Source organism: Hypanus sabinus, chromosome 26 (assembly GCF_030144855.1).
Source record: "Hypanus sabinus isolate sHypSab1 chromosome 26, sHypSab1.hap1, whole genome shotgun sequence".
Taxonomy (NCBI): Eukaryota; Metazoa; Chordata; class Chondrichthyes; order Myliobatiformes; family Dasyatidae; genus Hypanus; species Hypanus sabinus.
Window position 1 is genome coordinate 44,376,798 of NC_082731.1, and position 20,223 is coordinate 44,397,020.

At 52.3% G+C, this 20,223-nt stretch overlaps 2 protein-coding genes and 1 pseudogene across 2 annotated transcripts; 1 reads left to right on the forward strand and 2 right to left on the reverse strand.

Annotated features, from left to right (window-relative positions):
- Positions 1–2,674: 2,674 nt before the first annotated feature.
- On the forward strand, positions 2,675–11,608 carry LOC132381508 (zinc finger and BTB domain-containing protein 25-like). Its single transcript, XM_059950957.1, has 2 exons — positions 2,675–3,996; positions 4,458–11,608. The coding sequence occupies exons 1-2, from the start codon at positions 3,937–3,939 to the stop codon at positions 6,222–6,224; spliced, it is 1,827 nt and encodes a 608-aa protein (XP_059806940.1). The 5' UTR covers positions 2,675–3,936; the 3' UTR covers positions 6,225–11,608.
- On the reverse strand, positions 6,804–6,936 carry LOC132381877 (U2 spliceosomal RNA; annotated as a pseudogene).
- A 2,118-nt stretch (positions 11,609–13,726) lies between the features above and the next one.
- polr1g (RNA polymerase I subunit G) lies at positions 13,727–17,414 on the reverse strand. Its single transcript, XM_059950984.1, has 2 exons — positions 17,240–17,414; positions 13,727–15,063 (listed from the first exon to the last, which is right to left on the reverse strand). The coding sequence occupies exons 1-2, from the start codon at positions 17,359–17,361 to the stop codon at positions 14,472–14,474; spliced, it is 714 nt and encodes a 237-aa protein (XP_059806967.1). The 5' UTR covers positions 17,362–17,414; the 3' UTR covers positions 13,727–14,471.
- Positions 17,415–20,223: the final 2,809 nt, after the last annotated feature.

The window sequence follows — 20,223 nt, forward strand, 5'->3', positions numbered from 1 at the left end:
AGGTCGGGAACCCCTGTGAGGTTTATAAAACCACGTAGGTTGTAGATAGCACAACACACACACATGCACACATACAAAATGCTGGAGGAGCTCAGCAGGTCAGGCAGCGACTGTGGAGGGAAATGAGCAGGCAGTGTTTCAGGCTGAGACGCTGAAGGATCTCGGCCCAAAATGTCAACGGACTATTCCCCTCCTTAGATGCTGCTTGACCTGTTGAGTTCCTGCAGCATCTCGTGTGTGTCCCAGCATCTGCAGGAACCCTTGTGGCATAGACGGTGGATAGTCGAGGTATTTCCCCCCCCCCCTCTGTTTTAGGGAAGTCTGAAACTGGAGGGCAAAGGTTTAAGCAAGTGATTGTGGTAGTCACTTGCCCAGGGTTGGACGTTGGTGATGTGAGGTGCTGCACGGCCGGCTTATTGGCCCACTGCGAGAGCAAGGCCTTGAGTCACGGTGTGACCTGTCTGCAGCCATCTGGGGGTGAGGCACTTAGACTGTCTTCTTTTCCCTTGTGACGGTGTTAACCGCTGTCTTGTACAGTCAGCGGGGGAGTTGTGTAGCAGTGACTGGGCTGTGGTGTCACCTGTCCAGGGGAGAGGCGTTGGAGCCAGTGCTGCCCACCCCCCACCCAGTGTTCGCTCAGCAGAAGGGAAGCTGCACTGTGTTTGATTGCGGACTCCGGGACTTGGACTGCCTTTGTGCGCGTGCCTTGTGCTGTGTGTGACTGTTGGTACTGCGTTTTGCACTTTGGCCCTGGACTAACGCTGTCCCATTTGGCTGCGTTCATGAATGACAATTAAACTTGAGGTTGAAGATCAGAGGGGAAGGATTTAAACTGGGCAGGAGGGGTAGCTTTTTCCACACAGAGGGTGGTGGCCAATTTGACTGGACTGCCAGAGGAAGGGGTAGAGGGTGGGTACAGTTACAATGTTCAAAAGTCATTTAGGAAATCCTAGGAGGACACAGGAGAGAAACATTTTGGTCAGGATGGTCCAGTTGGGCCGAAGGGCCTGTTTCCATGCTGTGAACATTGTCTGTCACCTGTGGGTGGCAGGGCCATTGGAGGAGCTGCAGGCTTCACTCCTCACCCCAGATGCTGTCCGTGCGGAGTTTGCACATTCCCCCTTTGACCGTGTGGTTTCCAGTGGATTCTCCGCTTTTTCTCGCAAGTCCCAGGGTTAATTAACTGTTGTAAATTGTCCGTGGGTGAAGCGTAGAATCTGGGGATGGGATTGATCAGAGTGTGATGTGAGAGGAATTGTAAATCTGGAATTAATGAGCTGTACTGATCTTGATCTAACTCTAGCCTAATCACTGGGCAATTTATATTGACCATTTAACCTACCAAGCAGTACATCTTTTATTTCATGTCAGTAACTTCCTCTCGGTTCTCACTACTATCAGTCACGCAAGTCCCGGGTGGAGACTCAGGAATACCGCTACACTCAGATGTAGAACGATTCGTCATTGCTGTTTCCGTAACAATTTTATTTTACCAGTCGGGGTTGTTGTCCCTGAGCTGAACCCCCGAACCTGGAGGACCGGTGGGCCACTCTTAGTCTGACCTCTACCCTTTGACCTGTTGGCATGGGTGACCCTACCAAGAGCCAAAGCGTAAAGCCCCAACTCCAGCAGACTTAGCTCTCCGGGTCACTGAGGCACGCAAACCTCCAAACCCTACGACAAGGTTGTAGTCACCTTGGAGGAGATCTGCAACTGGGGCTGCTTATTTTGGTGAATTTTGATCAGGAGAGAAAATAAATCTGGGTGCTGGAGATCTGAAATAAAAAACAAGGTCCAAGAAGCATCCAGCAGGTTCGAAGTCCTGTGAGCATGGAGAAGCAGAATCAATGTTTCAAGGTTCAGATTTATCTTTGCCGTGCACATTGAAACAAAGTGAACTGAATCGTTTGTTTCTTCCATCCACGATATTTACTCTGTTTCACTTTGCACCCCTCTTATCTGACCTGCTGTGCACTCAGCATTTTTTAAAAAAAGATTTGCTTTATCGTGTCCATCGAAACACACAGAGAAATGAGTCATTTATGTCAACGACCAGCACAATCTGAGAAGGTGCTAGGGGGAGGGGGGCAGCCCGCGACCATCACCAGGCTTCCAGGACAACTCACTAACGTTAACCGGCAGGTCTTTGGTCTGTGGGAGGACACTGGAGCTCCCGGAGGAAACCCACACAGTCACGGGGAGAACGTACAACGTCCTTACAGACTGCGGTGGTTTATTCTGTTGTCTCCCCTCTTCCTTTCCAGTTCTGATGAAGTTCAAAGTACGTTTGCTAGTTCAAGGAATGGTTGGGTCCTGAAACATTGATGGGTTGTTCAGTCCCACAAATGCTGCCGGACTGGCTGAGATCCTCCAGCAGAAATAAAGCCTAACGGTTGGCCCTGCAGATTGTTATACTTACTGCTATGCCACCGTGCGGCCCTAACTGTTCGTTAATGTCGTAAATATGGGTGAGTTAGGAACCTTTTGAAGACCCCAGGGGCCTGGGGATGTTGGGATCCTGTTGAAGTCACCAGGGCCCTGGGGATGTTGGGATCCTGTTGAAGACCCCAGGGGCCCGGGGATGTTGGGATCCTGTTGAAGACCCCAGGGGCCTGGGGATGTTGGGATCCTGTTGAAGACCCCAGGGGCCTGGGGATGTTGGGATCCTGTTGAAGACAGTAGGGGCCCGGGGATGTTGGGATCCTGTTGAAGACCCCAGGGGCCCGGGGATGTTGGGATCCTGTTGAAGACCCCAGGGGCCCGGGGATGTTGGGATCCTGTTGAAGACCCCAGGGGCCCAGGAATGTTGGGATATGCAGGTACACCGATAAAGCTGAGTGCCAGTATAGTGGTTAGTGCAAGGGGCATTGGAGTTTGGAAGTTCAATTCCAGCATCCTCAGTTGGGAGTTTGTGTGCTCTCCCGGTAACCACATGGGTTTCCTCCCACAGTCCAAAGACGTACCCATGCTCGGTTAAATGGTCGTTGTAAATTGTGCCATGGGTAGGCTAGGATTAAATTGGTGGGTTGCTGAGCCATGTGGCTCGTCGTGCCAGAAGGGCCTGTATCTCGATAAACAGAACTCTGCTCACTATTAGCGGCGTTGTGGTTTAGGTGAAGGGCATTTTGGAGTTTGGCAGTTCAATTCCAGCTTCCTCTGTAAGTGCCTGTACGTTCTCTCCGTGACAGCGTACGTTTGCTCCGGGTGCTCCGGTTTCCTCCCACAGTCTAAAGACATACTGGCTGGAGGTTAATTGGCCATTGTGAATTGCCCTGTGACTGGGCTGGGTTTAAATATTGGGTTGTTGGATGGCGCATTTCATTGGAAGGGCCTGTTCTGCACTGTTATTTCTAAATAAATCACAAATCTTTCTGTCTCTTATTTCCCCCCTCAAACCCATCCTCCTACCAGTAACCTTTGACACTTTGAAGGGCCTGTCTAGATCTGTAGAGTTGCGTTAAGGGTTAATTCTAACCTATTACTGGGATCAGAATCAGAGTCACCACATAGTACATAGGAGTAGGCTATTTGGCCCACAGCGTTGTGCTGGACCAGTTAAAAAACCATGGAAAAACCCCCAAACACTAATCCCTCCTACCTACCTACGCCATGTCTATATCCCTCCAGATTCTTTACATCCCTGTTCCTAGCCCAACGTCTCTTAAAAGCCTCTGTTGTATTTGCCTGTACCACCATATCAGGCATCCACCACTCTCTATGAGTAAAGAACTTACCTCTCATATTCCCCTAGAAAATACCCCTTCTCACCTTCAATTTCTGCCGAGGTCCCATTTTCAGACGTAGTGGTTGCTCCAGGAAATAGTTCACGAGGATTAGAGTGGGCACAGCCCAGAAGAAGGCAGGGGCAGACCTGTGGGAAAGTTTGCCAAGAACAATCACGGTCACGGGAAGACTTATGATCACCCGCATCACATAATGATGATGTCATACGACATGCCACTTCACGGAGGAATGGGGGCCATTGTCATGGGTGAGGTGAGATGCGACCGTCTGTGTCTGCGATGGAGCTTTTGGTAGCCACTTTGACCATGGCAAGCTCCCGCCTGCAGTGGGCACACAACCTGGTGATGAGTGGGGAGGTGGTCTGGGGGGGGGGGGTGTAGGGTGACACTAGGAGGGAAGGAGTCGTGGGATGAAACCAGAGTGAGAGGGGAGTGGGGTGATGAGAGGGAGGAATAGGGTGAGGGGTGGCTGGAGTAGAGGAGGGTTTGAGGGGTGAGAGTTGTGGAGGGAGGAATAGGGTGAGGGGTGGCTGGAGTAGGGGAGGGCTTGAGGGGTGGGAGTTGGAGTATTGGGGTGGTGGTAGTGTGGGAGGAGTGTTTGAGGTTGAGGGAGTAGGAGGGGTTGAAGGGTTGGGAGGAGTGACCGGCCCTTTCCTCCGGCCGGGAGCAGACCACCCACCCCCTCACTAACTCCGGTCCTCTGCTCCGTTGCAGGGGATGAGCAGCCACAGCGAGCACGTTCTCCAGCAGCTCTGCTCACAACTCGAATACGGCTTCCTGTGCGACTGCTCCATCGCGGTGGGCGACGTGCGGTTCCGGGCTCACCGGGTGGTGCTGGCCGCCTGCAGCTCGTACTTCCACAAGCTCTTCGTCAACCAGCCGGCGGAGTCATCGCTGGTGGCCCTCAGCCCGCAGGCCGTCAGCCCCGACCACTTCGACCTGATCCTGCAGCTGATGTACACCGGCCGCCTGGAGTCGCCGCCGGCTGACCCCGAGCGCTTCCACGCCTCCCTCAGGTTCCTGAAGCTCTACAACGCCGGCCGTTTCCTGCCGCCGGGGGATCGGAATGCCGAGGAGGCCTCGCTCCTGGCCTCGGCCAAGCCGCTGGTCTTTGGTGTGCAGCTATACCCGGAGCGGGCGGCCAGCGAGAGCCTGGGGCCTACCAACGAGAGCCTGGGACCTACCAACGTGAGTCTGGGGACAGCCAGCAAGAGCCTGGGGCCTGTCAGCCAGAGTCTGGGGCCTACCAGTGAGAGCCTGGGGCCTGCCAGCGTGAGTCTGGGGACAGCCAGCGTGAGTCTGGGGACAACCACCTGCTCCCAGATCTCGGTGGCGGTCAAGGACGAAAACCCCGAAGACCCACAGGTCAGCCTGGGATCTGTGGAGGAGGAAGAGCCGCACGCTGACAGGGAACCCCCGCGGCTGCAGGCCGAGTGCCCTTTCTTCTGCCCGCTCTGCGGCCTGGCCTTCGAGCGGGCCCAGAGGCTGCAGGACCATCTCAGCAGCTGCTGCAGCGGCCCGTTTAAGCACGAGCCCGTTATCAAGCGGGAGGAGGAGGAGGGCGAGAGGTCCAGCCTGGATGGCAGGCCCCGTGAGGGAGGGCACGCGGAGGCTGAGCAGGGAGGCTGCAGGCCCTGGGCCCCCGAGGGTGAGGACTATGAACTGGAGGAAGGTGAGGTGCGCTTCCCTGGTGATGATGACTTGGTCCTGGAGAATGCCACCGATGACTCCTTCAGCAGCACTGAGAGCAGCCTGGAGGGTGATGGCGAGGGCTCAGGCCGGTCAGAACCAAGTGAGGAAGAAGCAGGGGGCGGCGGGCCAAGCGAGGCCTCTCTCTTGCCCCTGGGGCTCAGTCGCAGCCCCTGTCAAGCGGCCCGGCGCAGGGGCAAGGCCTGGTCCTGCCAGGCCTGCGAGGGGTGCTGCCTGGCCGAGGAGCGGAGCTGGAGTCGGGGCTGTAAGAAGAAGCGGCTCAAGAAGAGGAGCAAGGAAGGCGAGGCAGCAGCTCCTGCTCCTTCCACCCTGGCGCAGGAGGCCGAGAGGCCGCAGCTGGCGGCCAAGCTGGTGCCGGGCCCCGGGGAGCTGGCGGCGGCTCACGGCCTGAGCGAGCGGCTGACCTGCCCGGCCTACACGCGGGCCTTCCCCTGGGAGCTGCGGATGCAGCTGGCCGGCCGTGCGGAGGGTGGGGTGGGGGGAGCCCGCTTTGCCTGCACCGTATGTGGGTACCGCAGCCGGCGCAAACACGCGCACCTGCGGCACCTGGCCTCGCACCTCTCGCCGGGCCAGGCCGTCTGCCAGGTCTGCTTCGAGATCGTGGGCAGCAAGGGTGACCTGCAGCAGCACCTGGAGAGCCACCTGTACTCGTGCGGCGTCTGCGGCCAGAAGTTCCGGCTCAAGAAGGACATGGTTGCCCACGCCAACAGCTGCTGGTCCAGGAAGCTACACGGAAGGGCGGGCAGGTTTGGTTCCAAGAGCACGAATTGATGCCAAAGTGGGTTTGCCAAGGACACTTTGGGTAGGGGCCCCACAAGGGACTATGACACCTGGAGCGCAGGCGAAACTTCCAGAAAGATTCAGTGGGTCGGGCAGCATCCTCGGAGAGAAATGGACCCGCAACGTTTGGGTCAAGGCCCTTCATCTGGACTTCAGGGGCTTTGCCGGTTGAGCAGCATCCGTGGAAGGAAATGGGACAGTGACGTGCTGAGTCAAGAACTTAGTAGGTTGAGTAGGTGGCTGACTGACATTCAGAAAGGCAAAGGGGCAGTGGCCTTTTTAAGATTCAAGTCAAGGTACCTGGGCTTCGAAGGTGGCTGTGAGCTGCCTGTTCCGGTGGTTAATTACAACGGTATAACTTGCTAGGCCGTTCAGAGCAGGACAGTCTGCTGCGTGTCTGGGTAGACCAGGTGGGGATGGATATTAGCCAACTACGAGGGTCTTTGGGACAGTCAGTCCACTGTGGTTTTTGTGGATAACATCAGGCTTCCAAATGCCACATTTCAAATTCATCACCATCTGACGTGGTGGGAGTAACCCAGTTTTGGATTTTGAGATTATTAAACCCTTTATGAATTTGCTGCCCCTCATGCCACTGGCATTTAGGGACTGCAGTGAGGGCCCATGAGGACTTTGGCACTCAGATCTAGGATTCTTTTTTTTTATACTACACTTGATCTTAGCCAGAAGGCCGAGAAGCGATAGATCTAGGATTTTTCATTGCTGTTTCCGTAACGATTTTGTTTTACCAGTCGGGGTTGTCGGCCCTGAGCTGAATCCCCCAAACCTGGAGGACCAGTGGACACTCTTAGCCGGGCACTCTTGTTTGTCATGGGTGACCCTACCAAGAGCCAAAGCGTAAAGCCCTGACTCCGGCCAACATAGCTCCCTGGGTCATTGAGGCATGCAAATCTCTCAACTCAGTGACGAGGCACCACAACCTTTGCCTTGTCCAAAGTCCTGATTCATTCTTGAACCCGAAACGTTGACTGTTCTTTTGCCTCCTCAGACGCTGCTTGGCTCCACGAAGCCCTCCAGCAGTTGCGTGTGTGTGGTGTCTTGTGCTAACTGGAGACTCCTGATTATTGGGAAATGCTTTCGGTGTCTAGCTCAGTCTTAGTCCGGAGAGTGAGTGCAGTGTTTCCAGCCGGAGTCTGGACTGAGGCAGAGTGTGGGGTCAGCCTGGAACATGGCCGGGTTTGCTGATGGTAGCTGTATGTTTCAGCTTGTTGAGAAAATCTGCAAGCTTAGCGGGACCCCTTTCCCGTGCTCCGTTTAAACTGGCTGGCTTCACTGGAAGAGTTATTATGTTACTGTGTGAAATGTAGAACTGAAACTGTTCAGAGGAAAAGGCAATATTCAGGAAAAGCTTCTGTTCTGGTTCCTTGAGGGAGCAGGATTATCAAGAGCTTTATTGTCCGTGAGTGGTACATGATTTGGAAGTGCCGTGTTTTTAAAACAGAATTCCTTAACCCTAAGCTCGACCTGCCAGCCTGGGTGGATATAAATGCCACGGCCCCCTGTTTGAAGGAGGGAGGAGTCCTCCCTAGATGTCTGGTTAGTGTCCATTCCTTGACTGGTTACTAACGAGGACGTGATCTGGTTGTCGTTACATTGATGTCTCTAGGTTCACGTTGGCCCCATTGCTTCTTGCCCATCATTGCCAGTCAGATCACACCTCCCTGGAGATGAGACTGCCCACATTGGGCCAGCGAGCACACATCTCCCTTGAGTCAGCGCTGAGGGAACACACCTGGGTCGGTACACTTTCCTGGTGAACATTGATGAATCTCAGCACTGCCAGTGTTAAGTGTTATAATTGCCTTTGGACACAGAACTTTGAAGAGTACAGCACAGGCCATTTGGCCCACACTGTTGTGCTGAAAAGCAAATAAGAAACACCCAAACACTAATCCCTCCTACTATCCAAAAATCTCTTAAAAGCCTCTAATGTATTTGCCTCTACCACTATACCAGGCATCCACCACTCTGAGTAAAAAACTTACCCCTCACATCCCCCTTGAACCTCCCCCCCATTGCATGGCCTCTGGCCTCTGGGAAACAGATACTCTCTCTCCACTCTATGGCTCTCATAATCGTGTAAACCTCTATCCGATCTCCATTCAGCCTCTGCCGCTCCAGGGAAAACAACCCAAGTTCATCCAGCCTCCCACGATAGCACACACCCTCTAAACCAGGCAGCATCTCTTCTGCTCCCTTCCAATATTGGGGTGACAGGAGGCCTTGTGAGGACTCCCTCTGAAGGATGAATTAAAAGCTAGTGGTCAAACCAGGTCTCCCTGCCAGCTCCTCTGGGTCAATTAGATGCTAGACTTTGTTTCTGGTTCGTTAGGAGGGTAGTGGCAAGCAGTCACAGATGGCACGGCAGGGCAGCTGGTCGTGATGCTGGCCCGTGGCCCCCGGAGAACCGGATTCAGTCCGTTCCATCAGACCTTCCGACCTTCTCCCTGTGCCCAGATTCCTCCCACATCCCATCGAAGAACTGGTGAGCTGAGTGATTGCCGTAAATTGTCCCTCGGTGCAGGTGGGGGTAGAAGGGGATCAGAGGGTGTGTGCAAGAGGGAAGCAAGGGGGCTGGGAGTGCACCCCTGGGTGCTAACATGTTAGGGAACCCTTGCCCGAGCTGGGGCAGGTCAGGACTCCCCCAGTACTATTTAATTGTTGTTACTTGATCTTATGGGCTGATGGTTCAAAACAAAGAGCAGTTCTACATTGCACTGATGAAAAGTTTTTTTCTCTAATTAAAAAGTTTGTTGATAAACCAAGCTTTGTAAATAAATTATTAATTGGAGTGTCTTTGAGTTTATCTGATTAAAATATTGACCAATATACCCTTTGTCTTTTTATTAACTTTCCATCTGCAGATCACTAATTACTATGTACCATACATAGCAGTTATGGTCGAAATGACAATAAAAGTGACGACTTGACTAATGCAGAGTAAAGATTAACACAATTGCAGTTATGTGGTGTTCATCTCAGTGGATAGTGAAGCTTCCTTCTCCCTCTGGCACGCAGTGACCCATTACCCCTGTTGCAATTAGTTGCTTTATATGCATCAATAATATATTAGTTGAATTAATTATTTTTTTTAAGCAATTGCAGTTCGCTAACTTTTTATAACCTGTTTATTTTCACAATACAGTATGTGTTGTTTGTCCCCACCTACTGACAGAAAAGCGCACAGCAGCCACATAACGGTTCTCATAAGTGCTAGCACGTGACACAACTGTATGTCTTTTAATTGGTCCTTGTTCTCAGGAATTTGCATTATCTCAAGTATAAAAGTGCCAGTCTCCGTAAAGTTTGCAGTCTTTGTCTTGATTTCTCGTTTCCTTTGTTTGAATTTCAAACGAGCGATTGAGAAGCCACATGTTTTCACTCCGAAAGGAACCTGGGGGTGGAAAAATCACCAGGGCCCACACCCCCGGAGATGTTCAGTAACCTGTTTCCATCACTCCCGATCCTCACAAGTGTTTGTATCCGATTGATTAGAACCCCACCTTACACAGACATACTTTATTGATCCCGAGGGAAACTGGGTTTCGTTACAATTGCACCAACCAAGAATAGTGTAGAAATATAGTAATATAAAACCAATAAGAATTAAATAATAATAAGTAAATAATGCCAAGTGGAAATTAGTTCAGGACCAGCCTATTGGCTCAGGGTGTCTGACACTCCGAGGGAGGAGTTGTAAAGTTTGATGGCCACAGGTAGGAATGACTTCCTATGACGCTCAGTGTTACATCTCGGTGGAATGAGTCTCTGGCTGAATGTACTCCTGTGCCTAACCAGTACATTATGGAGTGGATGGGAGACATTGTCCAAGATGGCATGCAACTTGGACAGCATCCTCTTTTCAGACACCACTGTCAGAGAGTCCAGTTCCACCCCCACAACATCACTGGCCTTACGAATGAGTTTGTTGATTCTGTTGGTGTCTGCTATCCTCAGCCTGCTGCCCCAGCACACAACAGCAAACATGATAGCACTGGCCACCACAGACTCAGAACATCCTCAGCATCGTCCGGCACATGTTAAAGAACCTCAGTCTCCTCAGGAAATAGAGATAGCTTTGACCCATCTTGTAGACGGCCTCAGTGTTCTTTGACGAGTCCAGTTTGTCAATTCGTATCCCCAGGTATTTGAAATCCTCCACTATGTCCACACTGATCCCTTGTAGGTACTTTCTCCCAGAACTCCCGACCACCTCCACGGGTGCTAAGTGTATCGTCAGCTTCGGTGATCTCTCCCCAGATGTTAATCAGATTCTGACTCATCGCTCACATTGAAACATACTGAGGGACGCATCATTTGTGTTAAGTCAACACAACCGAGGGGCAGCCACAAGGTGTCAATTCAGCAAGCACACAGAACACACCAATCAGCACATCAAGCCTGTTTCCCCATCTAGTAATCAATCACTAGCCTTCTGGCACTCCGGTGACTTGTAGACTCCATCCGACTGGCACTGGCTTCTTATCACAGACTGACCTCTGGCTTCCCTGGTGGCCTTCCAACTCTATGCTGTTCGCCTGTTAACTATTTGTAGGATGCAAGGTAAGCACTTGGGGTCCACCTTTAAATCTGAGAATGCCTTCCCTTTAGAACTGTGAGGAGTTGCCACAGACAGCTGTGGAGATCAAGTTATTGGGTATATTACAACAGGAGGTTGATAGGTGCTTAATTAGTAAGGGTGTCAAAGGTTACAGGGAGAATGGGGTTGAGGGAGATGATGGATCAGCGGACCAGATTTGATGGGCTGAATGGCCTAATTCTGTTTCTATATACCTCTGTTCCAAATGTCAAAAGTTTACAGGGAGAAGGCAGAATGGAGTTGTGAGGGAAAATAAATCAGCCATGATGGACTGGTGGAGCAGATTTGATGGGCTGAATGGCCTAATTCTGTTCCTATAACTTAGGGTTTTAAACGTTTGCTGCAGTAGTTCTTACAGAGTTTGGAGTATTTTGCCCCATCTCAGGACCAGGGCAGCATTTTAAGATGACGGGTAACTCCATTTAGATGCACTACAGAGTGGTGTAGTGGCATCCACACCGGACTTTGAGGCAAATAGTCCTGGGTTTCAAATCCCACTGGTTCCTTGCACAGTATTGTACTTGTCAATGTGGAGCGGAGAGTGAGTTTGTAGATCTGGCGGGAGCGAAGGGTGTTGGGAGTGGTGAGGGTGGAATGCCTCAGGAGCGCTGTGGGACTGGGGGGGGGGGCAGACGAGGAGTGCCAGGGTGGGGTGGAGGGTGGCACAGGTGCAGACACACTCATCCCTGAGACACCAGGCAAGGTCATTTGATGCCGAACAGTTGGTTTATGATCATTTATGCACTGTCTCTCTGGTGCTTCCCACTCCCTCCCCTCTCCCTTCCCCTTTTCCCAACCATGATTCCCCTCTCCCTGCCCCCTTCCCACTCTCAGTCCACAATAGAGGCCCAGATCAGAATCAGGTTTATCATCACTCACGTTATGAATTTTTTTTTGTGTCACAGTACTGTGCAAAAGTCTTAGGCACCTTAGCACGTGCATTCTTTCTGTATCTCTCTTTTATAATATATATAAATATAGGAGCAGAATTAGGCCCATCGAGTCTGCTCTGCCATTTCAACATAACTGATCTATTTTCCCTCTCGGCCCCAATATCTGCCTTCATCCCGTCATGCCCTGACTAATCAAGAGTCTATCAGCCTCTGCTTTAAATATCGTGAATGTCTTGGCCTCCACAGCTGCCTGTGGCAATGAATGTCACAGATTCTCCATTCTCTGGCTAAATTATTACGTGCCTACAACTTTTGCACAGTACTGTTTGTCAGTGACAAAAAACACTTGCCTTTATTTCTGTTTAGCATTTATCCTCCTCCTGTCAGTGCTGCCATCCAGTGTTGGATTGGTGGAACAACAGGCTGGAGTGTTGGGAAGTGACACTCAGGGTATCGGCCCATATGATGTGTTTTTTTCGCGCGAGTTTATATTTTGCTCGCTATTTCGAGTGTGTTGTGTACGTTTTGCACCGTGTATGTCCATGCATGTTTGAAGGGTAATTAAATTTGAATTGATTTTATCAGCCCACTCATTGATTTGGACAAAACGGGTGAGTCCCCAGCAGTGAGTGAACTCAAGACCACGAGGCACAGGGTCAGGCCATCCATTCCGTCATGGCCGATTCATTTTCCCTCCTAAAGCCATTCTCCTGCCGTCTCCCCTTAACCTTTGATGCCCTGACTAATCAAGAACCTGTCAACCTCCACTCTAAATATCCTCTGAAGGCCCCCCCTCCACCCCATAGCAATTAATTCCACAGATTCACGACCCTCTGGCTTAAGAAATGCCTCATCCCTCTTCGAAAGGGATGCCCTATTCTGTAGCTGTGCTCTCTGAGCCCAGACTGTCCCACTGTAGGAAATGTCGTAAGCTTCTGATCTTTTTTAGTTGTGGCTGGCTTTCTCTGGACGAGGAGAGCAGGTGTTGACAGGTTTCCCCAAGGCCTTCCCAGGGAATTCTGGCCACTGTGGATAACATTACAGTATGTTTCTACTAACATTATTTTAAAGCTGTCAAAATGGAGGCCTCAGCAGGAATGCCCCAGAGCGGGCCCTGATGCAGCACGAAGCTCCCTCCACACGTTTGCAGTGAGAGAGTCGTAGAGAAACAGGCCCATGCTGAAATCATTAATCCCATTGACCTGCCTGGGGCCTCACGGCAGGGCTAGTTAAAAGTTCCTGTGCCACCGCAGGTTAAATGACGAGCCGGGTGGCACATCTATCGCAGGTTCGACAGTAGGAAGACAGCTGAGAAAATGCTGTTCAGTGTAATGGAATGTGATCTGAGCCGGCCGGGAAGGGAAAACAGAACCGCTGTGAGCTCATCACCTGCAAACATTAAACAGGAGTAAAGATCTGAACAGTTTGGGGAAAGGAGTGATGCCAAGAGATTTCTTTCATTTGTTGCTGGTCAAATGAACAGGACGTTTTATTTATCGAGGTACAGCCGGGAACAGGCCTTTCTGGCCCTTTGAATCGTGCTGCCAGCAACCCCTGGTTTAACCCCCAACCCAATCACTGGACAATTTACAACCTACCATCTGGAAACACGTCACAGGCAGCAGCGGGAATTGAACCTGGGTTGTTGGTACTGTAAAGCTAAACACTGTGGCTCTCCAAATCTTGTTCTACTATCGTGTGCAAGAGTCTGAGGCAGAGTGCCCTAAATCTTCTGCACAGAACTGTATTTGTCAACATGGAGCAGAGATCAAGTTTGTAAATCTGGCAGGAGCAAAGGATGTTGGGAATGGTGAGGGTGGAGTGATGTGGGAGGGGTGTGGCAGAGGAGGAGTGCTGGGGGCAGGGGGTGGCCCAGGTGCAGACACACCCAGTCCTGAGACACCAGGCAAGCTTATTTGATTCCAAACTATTGGTTTATTGATCATTACAGAATGTCTCTCTGGTGCTTCCCACACACTCCCCTCTCCCTTCCCCTTTTCCCAACCACGATTCCCCTCTCCCTGCCCCCTTCCCACTCTCAGTCTACAACAGAGACCCAGATCAGAATCAGGTTTATCATCACTCACATACGTTATGGAATTTACTTTTTTGTGGCAGCAGTACAGTGCAATAAACAAAATTGCTACGGTATTGTGCAAAAGTCTTAGGCACCCTAGCTGTGAATACACACGCCTGTCTTGCACAGTTCTGTATGTAGGACCAAGAGCAAGGAGGGAGGCTTTAAAGCCAATGTTCTTCAGTAACCGCAGGCTCAGATGGATATTGGCCAAGGGTGATAACTTCCAAGCGATGCTCTCAATGGAGAGACTCCTCTGACATGCCACCTTCAATCTGGGGAAACAAGGACCAGCGGGAGGCCATTGAACCCTTTCTACTTGTTCTATACCTTGGCACATGACCCTTGGTTTGAGAAAGTGTCCACTCAGAGGTGCTGGAATCCCTTGACATAGCTGGTGAGAGTCACCCTGGAGTAGAGGGCGAACGTTTCCTGCAGCGGCCCAGCCATGGACACTCACATGGGCATTTAACACTGAATCAGAGGGTGTGCTCCTCCAGCAAGTGACACAGGTGCCACCCACCGCCTGATACAGGAGTGAAACCCGCCACTTCCAGGGGCTGGGTGGAGAGCGTCCCCAGACTGGTGCCTCCGCAACCCAACTGTCACGGGATGCCCCGTCCCCGGCAGGGCGTCAAGTCGACAATTTAACTTTTATCCTTCTTCTTCTTCTTCTTCTTGTGTTTGTGTTCTGATTCATTGGGCACAACCGGGAGGCTCTCATCTCGGTTCCTCTTCCGCTTTCTCGGCTTGCAATCCGTTTCCACTTCCGGCACCACCTCCTGCTGCTTCCTTCTCTTCTTCTTTTTCCCGGAGTCACCCAGAGTTTCCGAGTCCGTGGCTTGGGAGCTGGTTTCGAGCCCGCCGCTCTCAGGCTCCTCCCTTGCCCTTTTCTTCCTGCGCTTTGGCGCCGGCTGCCGTTGCCTGGGCGACCACCCCGGCGGGCCCACCCCGAAGGGTTGGAACCGTAGCTTCAAGCCCGGCGGGATGCTGGGAGTGGGGCTGGTGGGGATGGAGCTCGGCTCAGATCCGACGCCCGCCCCCTCCCAGTTCTCGTCGATGGTGAGGCATCCGGCAAACTCTGAGCAGCTCTCCATCTTGCCCCCTGCTTCCGAGGGGAGGATCAGGCAGATGTTACCCGCACCGCCTGTCGTGGCAAACACGTTGTAAACTTTGTCCTCGCATATTTTCGACCTGAGCGATTGAAAACCAACCAACGGGACCTTCTTCCCAGAGAAACTGAAATGGAAGACGACAACAAACTTTTCTTTAGTTAGACAGACCAGCAGATACAGGCCATTCAGCCCTTTGAAATTTTTCTATTGTCAGATCACTGCCTAACTAAAAATGTCAATTCTCCAGCTTTCTACCCATAACCACCCTCACACCCAATCATTAACTTTTGTATCTCTGCCTTAAATATACACAGATTCAACACTCACTGGCTCTCCTTGTAGCTGCAGTGCTATGCAAGAGTCTATTGCTCGGGTGCCTAAGACTTTTGCACAGTTCTGTATTTGTCAACGTGGAGCGAGTTTGTAAATCTGACTGGAGCGAACGATGTTGGGAATGGCGAGGGAGGAGCGCCGTGGGAGGGGTGTGGGACAGGTGGCAGTGGAGGACTGCCAAGGTCCAGGGGGGTGTTTGGTACAGGTGCAGACACACCCAGCCCTGACACCAGGCAAGATCACTTAATTCCAAACAATGTCTCGCTGGTGCTTCCTGCTCCCTCCCCTCTTCCCACTCTCACTCCGCAATAGAGACCCAGATCAGATTCAGGTTTATCATCACTCACATCTGTCATGAAATCTTTTTCTGTTGCAGCAGCACAGTGCAATACATAAAATTACTACAGTGCAGTGTAAAAGTCTTAGGCACCCTAGTTATATCTCTGTGCCTAGACTTTTGCAGAGTGCTGGGACTCTCAGTCCCACAATCCATACAGAAACAGCTCTGTACTGAGCACCGTAATCTTCACAGCAGGCCCCAACCTGGGTCCATGGATCCTGTGGATATCGGTTCATAGTACAAAAGATGTCGGGAACGCCTGCTTCACAGAATCCCTTTTCTGGGGTGGTGGGGGAACCTTTGCCCACTGCCATCAATTCCCCACCAACACACTGCAAATCTTTCGGATGTGGGAAGGAACCAGAACATTCAGGGGAAGCCCATGCCCACACACAGAGATCCTGTAAACTCCACACAGACAGCAGCCGTGGTCGGGACTAAAGCTGGTTGCTGGTGCTGTGACTCTACCAGATTGTACCTACTCTGCTGTGTCCAAACAAGCCTAACGTTTGAAAATACACATGCTTTCAACTCAAAGTTTTTATTACATTTTTTAAAACTCCAGGCTGCCTGGCAGCAAGATCAAGCCTCAAAATCCTCGGACTCCACAGCAGTCTCGGTAAAGTGACTCCGGCCCGCAATGCTGTGCTGACCCTGTAACCTACTCCAAGATCAATCTAACACCTGCCCTCACATAATGCTCCATTTTTATCCACCCCAGAAGGGTGTTGCAAGTACTTACTACCCTGTGTGAAAAAGTACCTCTTAACATCCCCCCCCCCCCCAGATCACCTTAAAATTCTGTCAGCTTGCAATACCATTTCAACCCCAGGGAAAAAGTCTGTCTGTCCACTTGAGGGACCGGGGAGGGGAGGAGGGGGCCGGAGTCTCGGAGGGACCGGGGAGGGGAGGAGGGGGCCGGAGTCTCGGAGGGACCGGGGAGGGGAGGAGGGGGCCGGAGTCTCGGAGGGACCGGGGAGGGGAGGAGGGGGCCGGAGTCTCGGAGGGACCGGGGAGGGGAGGAGGGGGCCGGAGTCTCGGAGGGACCGGGGAGGGGAGGAGGGGGCCGGAGTCTCGGAGGGACCGGGGAGGGGAGGAGGGGGCCGGAGTCTCGGAGGGACCGGGGAGGGGAGGAGGGGGCCGGAGTCTCGGAGGGACCGGGGAGGGGAGGAGGGGGCCGGAGTCTCGGAGGGACCGGGGAGGGGAGGAGGGGGCCGGAGTCTCGGAGGGACCGGGGAGGGGAGGAGGGGGCCGGAGTCTCGGAGGGACCGGGGAGGGGAGGAGGGGGCCGGAGTCTCGGAGGGACCGGGGAGGGGAGGAGGGGGCCGGAGTCTCGGAGGGACCGGGGAGGGGAGGAGGGGGCCGGAGTCTCGGAGGGACCGGGGAGGGGAGGAGGGGGCCGGAGTCTCGGAGGGACCGGGGAGGGGAGGAGGGGGCCGGAGTCTCGGAGGGACCGGGGAGGGGAGGAGGGGGCCGGAGTCTCGGAGGGACCGGGGAGGGGAGGAGGGGGCCGGAGTCTCGGAGGGACCGGGGAGGGGAGGAGGGGGCCGGAGTCTCGGAGGGACCGGGGAGGGGAGGAGGGGGCCGGAGTCTCGGAGGGACCGGGGAGGGGACGGTCCTCACTGACCTACGAGGCTCGAAGTCGGCGGGCGCTTTGATGAGCCACAGCTCCGAGGAGGGGTCGCCGATCCCCCGGGGCGCCGCCTGCGGACAGGCCTCGAACTCGGGCGGCCTCTGGAAGCGGCGCATCTCCCGGTCGCTCCGACTGCTTCCGCCCCACGTGACCCACCGGGGACCACGTGCCGTTCGACCTCTGACCCGAGGCGGACAGCGGGGGGTGGGGGGGGTAAACTTTAATCCTTCACACTCCGCCAGAAATCCTACCTTTCAACCGCATGCAGTGGAACAAATCTGGAATTAAACTGGCAGTGAACCATGCTGCTATATAATGCATGGGATCTGCCGCAAGATGACGCCTCCTTCATCCATCCACGGATCCTGTTTCCCCCTGCACTCCCAATGGGAAAGTCCGAATCCAGGCTCGTCCACCGATGAGCTGGGAGGGGAGACCATCCTCTCATCCCTCCTGGAAATCTCTCCCTTTTGCAAAGCCGAATACAAACCAGCGAGAGAAAGAATGTGAAGATTTATAACACCACATCAATTAATATATTTTACGCGAACTATTTTTCAATGTATTTCTACATATAATTAAAATATGAATAATCCACTTCTGATAAAATGGTAAAATTCTTAAAGGGAAGTCGGATCAATATTTTTCAGTATGCCGACAGTAATAGTAAATTTCAGCATCAAGGGCGCTCCTTTAAGACCATAAGATATGGGAGCAGATGTAGGCCATTCGGCCCATCTTGTTTACTCTGTTATTTAATCATGGGCTGATCCAATTCTTCCAGTCATCCCCGCTCCCCTGCCTTCTCCCCATACCCTTTGAGGATTGGTGGCGACTTTGAGCCAGGTCAACATATACAATAATTAAAAAAAAACATAAATTAAAACATAAAACACAAACACGTGAGTTTCTGCAGATGCTGGACGCCCTGAGCAACACACACAAATCGCTGGAGCCACTCAGGCAGTGTCTTTGGAAATTAATTGTTGTTTCATGATGGGTGAGCCCCAGCCATTATCAATACTCTTCAGAGATTGTCTGCCTAGTGTCAGTGGTCGCTTAACCAGGACTTGTGATCTGCACCGGCTGCTCGTACGACCGTCCACCACCTGCTCCCATGGCTTCACATGACCCTGGTTGGGGGCTAAGCAGGTGCCACACCTTGTCCAGGGAGACCTGCAGGCTAGTGGGGGGAAGGAGCACCTTACACCTGCTCTGGTAGAGACATATCTCCACCCTGTCACTCTGGGTAAACATATTGAGGGTATAATGCCTTGGAAATTACATTTTTCCTCCAGCATTGCAGTACATTAGATCAAACATCGATCAGAATCAGGTTTATTATCACGGACATATTTATCTTGTGGCAAAACATTAAAAAACTATAACTTACAATCAGAAATATATAAAGATAAGAAACAAGTGTAGAAAGAGAGCAAACTAGTTCATGGACCATTCAGAAATCCGACAGCGGTGGGGGAAAAGCAGTTTGTAAAACACTGAGTCTGAGTTTTCAGGCTCCTGAGGGTTGTAGTGAGACGCGGGCATGACCTGGATGGTGGGGGATAAACTCAAATTAACATGTGTATAATTTACATGAGTTAATAAGCAAACGATAACGTAAGAACAATAGTAGACATTTTTGCAGAGAAATTACATGCTTCAGGATTTTTCAGGTCGGTTCCAGAACTTGGTGGCAGTGGTGAGGAGGCTGTTACTGAACCCTGAGGTGAGGAGACGGCGTTGAGAAGAGGGCATGTCCAGGCATGGTGGGGGTCCTGCTCGCTCGGTTCGATGTCGTGAACTCCGAGGAGAGCCTGACGACAACCCGCAACCTGGTCGTCTCTGAGGCTGAGGTACGCAGACGTTTCCAGCGAGTGGACAGTCGCAGGGCTGCGGGACCGGACGGCATCCCAGGGCGGGTACTCAGGATGTGCGCGGCACAACTGGCAGGTGTGTTTACCGACATTTTAAATCTCTCCCTCTCCCAGGGTAGAGTGCCCTCCTGCTTCAGATTATCCACCATTGTCCCTGTACCTAAAAAGACCAAGGCAACATGCGTGAACGACTGGCCTCCTGTCGCGCTCTCTTCAATAATAAGCAAATGCTTTGAGAGGCTGGTCAAAGACTACATCTGCAGCTTGCTACCACCCACACTGGACCCCTACAATTCACCTACCGACACAACCGATCGACAGGTGATGCAATAGCCACAGCTCTATACACTGTCCTTACACATCTGGAGAAGAAGGATGCTTATGTGAGAATGCTGTTCTTGGACTACAGTTCAGCATTCAACACCATAATTCCATCCAGTCTCGACAAGAAGCTCAGAGACCTCGGCCTTGACCCTGCCTTGTGCAGCTGGATCCTGGACTTCCTGTCAGATCGCGGGCAGGTGGCAAGAGTGGGCTCCCTCACCTCCGCTCCTCTGACCCTCAACTCAGGTGCCCCTCAGGGCTGTGTACTGAGTCCCCTCCTTTACTCCCTGTACACCCACGACTGTGTCGCCACCCACAGCTCTAATCTGATAATTAAATTTTGCCAATGACACTACATTGAGTGGCCTTATCTCAAACAATAATGAGGTGGCCTACAGGGAAGAAGTCATCACTCTGACAAAGTGATGTCAAGAAAACAACCCCTCCCTCAATGTCGCAAAAAAAAAGGAGCTGGTTGTGGAGGAGGAATGGAGACGGGCTAACCCCCATTGACATCAGTGGATCTGGGGTTGAGAGGGTGAACAGCTTCAAGTTCCTCGACATCCACATCACCGAGGATCTCATGTGGTCTGTACACACCGGCTGTGTGGTGAAAAAAGGCACAACAGCACCTCTTTCACCTCAGACAGTTGAGGAAGTTTGGTGTGGGCCCCCAAATCCTAAGAACTTTCTACAGGGGCACAATTGAGAGCATCCTGACTGGCTGCATCACTGCCTGGTATGGAAACTGTACCTCCCTCAATCGCAGGACTCTGC